Source organism: Cebidichthys violaceus, unplaced genomic scaffold (genome assembly GCF_023349555.1).
Source record: "Cebidichthys violaceus isolate CVI_PGR_0920_01 unplaced genomic scaffold, fCebVio1.0.p SCAF_13, whole genome shotgun sequence".
Classification (NCBI taxonomy): domain Eukaryota; kingdom Metazoa; phylum Chordata; class Actinopteri; order Perciformes; family Stichaeidae; genus Cebidichthys; species Cebidichthys violaceus.
The window spans coordinates 12,646,683-12,654,864 of NW_027176296.1; the positions used below are offsets into that span (position 1 = coordinate 12,646,683).

At 42.0% G+C, this 8,182-nt stretch overlaps 1 protein-coding gene across 1 annotated transcript in view; it reads left to right on the forward strand.

The window, feature by feature from the left end:
• Nucleotides 1-4,629, forward strand: part of LOC137870469 (cadherin-2-like) — an 86,389-nt gene extending 81,760 nt beyond the window's left edge. The window contains exon 16 of the mRNA XM_068707774.1: nt 1,558-4,629. Coding sequence (XP_068563875.1) covers nt 1,558-1,764 — 207 coding nt within the window. The 3' untranslated portion in view covers nt 1,765-4,629. The remainder of the gene's footprint in view (nt 1-1,557) is intronic.
• Nucleotides 4,630-8,182: the final 3,553 nt, after the last annotated feature.

Genomic DNA, 8,182 nt, shown 5'->3' on the forward strand with positions numbered 1-8,182 from the left:
TCTCAGCATCACAGATACTCTGGAGTGTTGGTTCTTGCACCGTCATGTGGAAACGCTCCGGTGTCAAACAGGGCAGTGTCCATTTTTAATGAGCCGGAAGGCGACAGGTCTGCTTCACCAATATTTCCCACAATGCCCTCTGGTTTAGGGGTGCTGAGCGTTGTACTCTGAGGATTAACGTGCGGTATGACTGTGCATGCTCTTTTATCCCACTTCAAACGCAGGCTTTGTGTGCGTAGGTTTTTATCAGTCTCCCCCCTCCTCAGCAGCCGGTAAGGGGCCGTCGAGCAGCAAATGGAGCCCCCAGATGATCCGCAGGGGGATGTGTGGTCACCAACAGTAGACTGACTGGCTCGACAATGACGATTGCCCGCTTTCCCAGGGACAGTAAAATGCCTCATTGGGCTTGTAAATCTAGCAACTCACTTGCCCAAACAGGAAAGTGGTACAAAAAAAGACTTTCCAGGGCTACTTCTAGCTAAGGAGTGAGCCATCTCTCTTCCCTCTCATCTCTGTTGGGCGGCTGGTAATGACAAAGTATATGAGCTGAAATGCATGCGAGCATTTCACTTAGGAAGTTCAATTGTACACATAAAAGGTGACAGATGTAGTAGTATATATATTTTACTCCTATACCTCCACACACCTGTCTAATAAATGTATAGTGTGGGTGTCTGTTTAGGAAAATGTATGTAGAAAACTGACTACACTGACATACTGATGTATAAAAGTGAATTGAAGAAATCACGATATCAGAAGGCTATCCCTCCTCAAATTCCATTGAATCTCATAATGTTACACTCAATTGTACATATAAAAGGTGACAGATGTAGTAATATATATATATATATATATATATATATATATATATATATATATATATATATATATATATATATATATATATATATATTTCACTCCTATACCTCCACACACCTGTCTAATAAATGTATAGTGTGGGTGTCTGTTTTGGAAAATTGATGTAGAAAACTGACTACACTGACATACTGATGTATAAAAGTGCAGTAACGCCTCCATACATGGGTCCAGCCCCAGTGAGAAAACTGTATTTGAATGCCTTTGAGTACCTTTAAACCTTCTGCAAAGCGCTCCACTCCCTCAGACGGATTAACATGACTCTCAGAGTTAATCACATAGACGTCTGAACTCTTCCTTTAACAGGGCTGATAACCGTCATTGCATCTCCAGGCAGTGGGGGTCACCGTTGTCGACGCAGCTCCCATATTGTTTGTGTGCCGCGTCTTTTTTTGGTCGGGCTGCCATAAAGACATCTGCTGAGTGGAGCTCTGAGGCATAAGAGGATGTGGGCAAAACTCAATTTTCATTTTCTTAAATAATGATTAAACATGACAATTACCTGCTTGATAACTGCTGCTGATGATAAATAATAATAAAACTCAACATCCGGCAAGTAGACTTCCTCGGGCAAACAAAAAAGGCATCTCGTAGTGAAGATTCTCTCATCAATTTTCCGCCTTATTTTCCAAACTTCTCTTTGCTCACCTTCCTGTCTCCTCCCTCCATTTCTCTCTGCAGGGGCTGAAGGCAGCGGACAACGACCCCACCGCTCCCCCCTACGACTCCCTGCTGGTGTTCGACTACGAGGGCAGCGGCTCCGACGCCGGCTCCCTCAGCTCCCTGCACTCCTCCTCGAGCTGCGGCGACCAGGACTACGACTACCTCGGCGACTGGGGGCCGCGCTTCCGCAAGCTGGCCGACCTGTACGGCGGAGGGGATGACTAGCGCCCCACCCCCGCAACCCCTTCGACACCCCCACCTGCAACAACCACCCTCCCCCGCCCCACCGTTTTGCTGCTCCAGGGCTCAGGTGGGGCGGGTGGGGTTGAGGAAAACGAGGATTACGGGGGGTAAACGCACGGGGGTATTGGATCGGCACTTCTGCATCACCACGGTTCAGCTTGTAAAGAGACCTGCTGCCCACTTGACGACGGTTCGATGATACTAGGGACCATTCGGACTCCTGGCCTAGCAATTCAGGCTAATGGACATCACTGAGCGTTAGCCCCTGTGCTAACACGCGTGAGCAGTGCGCTCAGAGGGGACTGGTTGTCCCCACGGCGGCTAAGAGCTACAACAGCCATGCTACAGACGCTCATTTACACTTGAATCTCACAGTACAGGAGCACTGGGGTCAAATGTGCCTTTTTGTACATTCTTTTGATTGTGTTCAGTCTTGATTCTATGCGTTGCTTTAAAAGCTCCCGGTGTTTTTGCGACGGCCACTGAAGGAGCACTTCGCCATGATAATGAGCGTGTGTGTGTGTGTGTGTGTGTGTGTGCGTGCGTGCGTGTGTTTGTGTTTGTGTGTGTTTGGGTTCCATCTCGTTACCTGTGTGTGTGTGTGTGTGTGTGTGTGTGTGTGTGTGTGTGTGTGTGTGTGTGTGTGTGTGTGTGTGCGCGTGTGCGTGTGCGTGAGTCATTTCCACAGAGACACACTGGATGGACACTATAAAAGGGCAAAGCGTATTATGGATGATCCTGCCAGCAAAAACATGACTTTACTTGTACGGCTCTGGGTGTTGAAGTTTTTTCTCTTTCCATCGGATTCAGGCAGAAAATGACAACCACACTCCCAGTTAAGAGGTTAGCAGAACTCCATATACATACTTAGGTTTGTCTTTTCATAAGTAACCCACTCACAATATTTAGTCTCCTCTGACCAGAAGCTTTATCATTGCTGGTGTCATTCCATATATGAGATGTTCTGTTTCCCTGTCATACATAAACGGCGGGCTCATACATAAATAGCTCTGGTACCAACGCCCGCTTCAACAAAGCCTGCTAAAATCTGAAGTTTTCATTTCCTCCACACTGAAAAGTCTGATCCTTCAATCACGTCAGGGCTCAGATTGAACTGCTGTGAAGAATGGTTGCCTCCCCTGGCTTTCAGCGCTCTTAGATAATCGAGGACATTTAACGCCACAACGCATTTAAATAACATTCTCTCTGAATGGATTTTTTTTTTTTTTTACAAGCAAGAAATGTTTTTTCCCAGTGTAAATATTGTGGTGATGTCCTTGCTGCGCTTTCATGAATGGGGAGTTGGAATGGAATGTAGTTTAGCTTATTTCCAGGACGACAAAACATGGGGTAGCGAAGTAGCGAGAGACATGGTGATGAAATATAATTTCCATTCATGTGTTTGTGCAGATGAAAGGAAGCGGAAAACAAAAAACACCAACAAAGAATCAAGGCCACAAGCGAAGAAAAACATTTGTTTGCACAGCGACAGTCGGATCAATAAACTGACAGCCACATTGAAATTCCCGTCATGAACAAAATGATAGAGGAAGTTATTTTGCCAATTTCCGACCACATTTTCATGACTTTTTACATGGATATTCATGGTCCCTGGAGGATAAAATCAAAGATGAAAAGTTCCACTTGTAAAAGGTATGGAACAGGAAAAACAGAATATCTACGTATACATGTGATGTACTGTAAAAACACATTTTTTGTTGCTAAATCTGTTATAGTATTCACTCTTCGGCACCTTTCATTTCAAATCGATAGTGTTTTTGAGAATAGATGCAGAATCACTAAACATATCGCGATAGTCAAGTGTATCGACATTTTCTTACACCCCTACATAGTACCATACTGGCCCTTTTTTCAACACCGTTTTTTGGAAAGACTCTTTGAAAACAAGACACACTTCCCTGTTGGGAAAGTTTACCCAAATTAACATCAGTTCAAGATGTACTGTGAGCTTGTTTGAATATGTGTTCATGTGCAGCTAATTCTTCACATCCAGAGAATTCACATTAAGGCCACAAACAACCCATAATGCAACCCTTTCTTGGTGTACATGGCTCCCCTGGTACTTTCATTCAATGAGAACATCTGCTGAATTGAATATGTATTATTTCATATTATATATCCGGATAAAAAAATACCATCATAAAATTCGGGCCAATACGTTACTTGTTGTTCTCACAAAGTCACGATATTGAGTTACCCGCACCTTCAAAATAAATGGATGAAAAGTTTTTGGGTACCTTCGTGCTCTTTTAAAAACCCCAGCAGCACATTGAGGGGCAGTGTTACATCGTGGTACGGCTGTAGGGACTGTGTTTTCCCTGCAGAGTTCCAGCCTTTGACAGTGTTGTGGTTGGTTTCTCTTCGTGGGAAGCAGATGTTGGTCAAACCCAGAGCTGTACGAAAGAGCTGCTTATTTTTGCCAGTTTGGTGTTCCAAAAGCTAGTGAGAAGACATGTACAGTAATGCTAGACTTTAGATAGATACCTTCTGTTTTTTGTTTTCGCTTTTATCACAATGTAACTTATGCAGCCGATTGCTAACAAAGAGAGACACCGGTCCTTGTTTTGTAGCAACGATTCTTCTTGATACTCTGCTGTGGTGGATTAAATACAAAAAAAAAGGCAACGTTTCTTTTGTCTGCTGATGATTTGCCTTAGTGTTCTCTGGTACTCTCCAACTGGCTACTCACTGTAAACTGAAATATGTACAGATTGTATTTTTCTCTCTTGTTGTTCTTTTGGCTGTGGTCTCTGAAAAATGACATGCTAATATCCTGAATCCTTGTATATGTGTAATTTGGATTACAAATTAAAATGTTTTTGCATGTTTTTATCTTTTCATTATGGGAAAACACAATTTTTCGGATCTTTTGCAAATAAGTTCAAAACCAGTCACACACACACACACACACACACACACACACACACAAACAGAAGGGAAAATCCACAAAAAGATTGTGTGACTTTTGGGGCCGCTAAATCAAATAAGACAAAGAAACAAAAACAATTTCATTTCTAAGCGCCCACAAAGGATGAAATGCACGCCGAACTGTGGTGAGGAGCAAGATGGGCTCTCGCTGCTCCTGTGCTCTTTGCAGATATTTCCATTAGGTAATATACAGATATTTAGTGTAACATTTCATACACTTTCTTGCAATGCGAAAACGGTCCAATTCACAAAAATCAGTCCCTTTTGTATGTTTCGCCCCTCCCCTGCTAAGTGTGGGTGGAGTTTTCCCGCTTGAAAATAAAAGGTTCCCGTCAAAGTCCAAATAGTATCTGTATTTCTCGCACAGGTGAGGTAGTGAGAAAGAGAGTGTGTGTGTGCGTGTGAGATTGGGATGAAATGTGGTGTGTGTGAAATGGGGTGAAACATGGTGGGAGGGAGTAAGAAATACTTTGTCTCACATTTTATTTTCAAAGATAGAAATGGTCTACACTTGACACTTCTGACCCTTTATAGCCTCCACTGTCACTGCCGGGTCAAATTGACCCGAACATCATCTCCGTAATATAAACCTGCAGGGGGGGATTGCAAATACATGATATGAACCTTTTTTTTTTTTTTTTTTTTACGTTGATTACACTAATCAAGGCAAGCATAAGAAGTTTCATACAGAAAAAGTACTTTAAAATATTTTCTCTAGATTTTCAAACTTCAAAACGGGTCAATTTGACCCGGAACACAACAGGAGGGTTAAGAACTTGCCCTGTAGTAGGCTCAATAAAGGTGCATTAATCGATTTTTGGCCACTTGGGGGCAGCGGAACATGTTGTAAAAAGTGCATCGACATATTAACACATTATTTAAAAGTAAAAAAATATAAATTGTATAAATTGTCTCTTTAGCTGCTACAGTCTCTAACTGTGTCTGTCTGCAGGTAGTGTTCAGTGAGTTTATCTGGAGACCAGGTTTAGAAGAGTTGTGAGAATAAACTAGAACACTAAATGCCAGAAGAACAAACAATCAGCTAAAAGGCTTGGAGTTGGTAAAAATTCTCTGCAGGTTCATCAATACAAGGGATTCCTTTCACGTTACACTATTCATCCAATGTTAATATGAATAGCACTTTTTTTCCTTAAAATTAATAAAATGTCTTTCACAAAGAAGCACAAGTTATTAAAGGGGTAACTCAATAATATAAGATAAGATATACTTTATTGTCCCCAAGGGGAACATTTTTGTTTGGGCAATTGTGCTTCACACAGCAGCAATCAGTTTAAAACAATCAAAAAGACATGACAGTAATACACCACAGACACGGTAGAAAACATGTCTAATGTTGCCTATACCCTGAGAGATAACAATATATATTAATACATAGGCTATATAAAACAGGAGGATCGTAAAAGCCTTAGTACATAAAACAAAATAAAACAATGCCTTCTTTCTGTGAACTACAAAGTACTGTGGACCACATGATATTGCACTTCTTAAAGTTGGGGGTTTACAAGGGACAAATTATAGAAAGAAAGGTAATAATCGAAGCAGCAGGATGCAGGAACATTTGCCTGTAAATCATCATCACCTATATCAGGTGTTTCTAGAATGGGGCATTCTGATGTGGTTTGGTAATGAGCTCCACAGAAAGGGGACAGCGACTGAAAATGCCCCTTCACACAGGTTCGGCGCTCGGTCCAAGAGACTTGCAGGAGGTTGGAATCGGCATCGGGAGGGAGGGTGCTGGTGGAGGAGGTCGGGCAGATAAAGGCAAAGCCTTGTAGGCGGTGAGTAGAATCTTGAAGTTGATCCTGTGTTTAACTTGATTCTTGTGTTTAAAGTGTTGCTGCGGCAGTAAATGACAGTGAGGGTTTGAGGCCGGCAACGTTATGGAGGTGGAAGAATGTAGTGTTGGTGATCTGGTGCATAAAAATGAACGAGAATGCAGGTAATGAAGTGTTTGACTATCAAAATTTCCATTGTGGAATGCTGGGATGTTGGGGTCGATCAGCTGCTCAGCAGCTTAACAATCTAGGGAAGTGTTCACAGGTGTGTCTAATTATGTCCTCTCAGGGAGGGGCTGGGCACTGTTGAGGCGTAAGAAGGTAGGGTAGTTTTGCAGTAAATTCTATAATATTTGGTGAGCTTTTTGGTAAGGATGGATCGAGATGTCAGCAGTCACTTCCAGACCTTGTGATAACGGTTTGTTCATTATTCTGTGTGATTTGGATGTTTTGCTCCCCTGCTCTGTTTCGCTCGGCTCCAGTGAGGCAGAGAAAGTTAAAAAGCCATTCACTGGGTTGGCAGCTTTCTGTGAGGAGGCAGCTTTGTTTTGTTTGATATTCTTTTTCTTCAGTTTTATTTAGTTTTATTAAAATTCCTTTTTGCCCTTTGTTTCAGTAAACATATTTTTAGTAAAGGCCACTTTTTTTGGCACTACTCCTGCTTATTGACCTGGTTCTTCAACATCCCTTTGCAAAGTTTTCCGGCGCCAAACCAGCTACTCTGCCCTTTGTACGGTGCAGCGGAACTACAGCAAGTTTTACCCCGAAGGTTTTGGCAGAACACCAACAGTTTCCAACTTGTGTCAAACTGTATGCCGGCATTGTTCAATCGAAATGTGTGGATACCCTTCAAAAATGTGATTTCCGAAGGCATGACATGAATGTGTCAAATAGTGGCTCAAGATGCACTCCATAATAGACAATAACTGATTAAAACTTATGGTCAAAGTGCTTGAGCCCAGCTGCAATGTGCCTCACGTGTGCATTTCAGTCAGTCTGCTCTGCCCTCCCTGTATAAACTAATACAAGCTGCAATTCAGATTTATAGGACTGCATTCTGCAACTACGTTTGCAAATTACATATTTAACTCTATGATGGAGGTCTGAAAGCATTTTAAAGCGGTCGTTATAGATTTCCTTTGGTTTTTAGAAATCTGTTTACACTGATATCAGCTAATACAAATTACATACAACATTAATTTGGTAAGAGTGAAATATTAGAAAAGGATTAGGCCTAAATAGTATTGTGTGTGTGTATATATATATATATATATATATATATATATATATATATTTTTTTTTTTTTAGAGTCCGGCCCCACAGTGTCTGCCTACAAACAATCTGGCCTTTGGACAGATTTAGTTAATGATTCCTGCGTTCTACAAAATGTGAACCTGTGGGTGTGATTTCATCAGATTTGATTGACAGTAAGCCTACAGCCCACCAACGTTACCAGATTGTGATTCAAATGTTGCTCAGCTTGTTCCATCTGAGCCCCGCCCACTCCAAACCAGTGAGAAAAGCCCAGAGACCAAAAAAAAGAGATGAAGAAATATCTATCACCCTATTGATCATAGTACAAAGCTGCGTGACGGGGGCCTTAAAGTACACTGCCAGTCATCCGTCATGTATTTCAGTGAATCATAACTCATGCT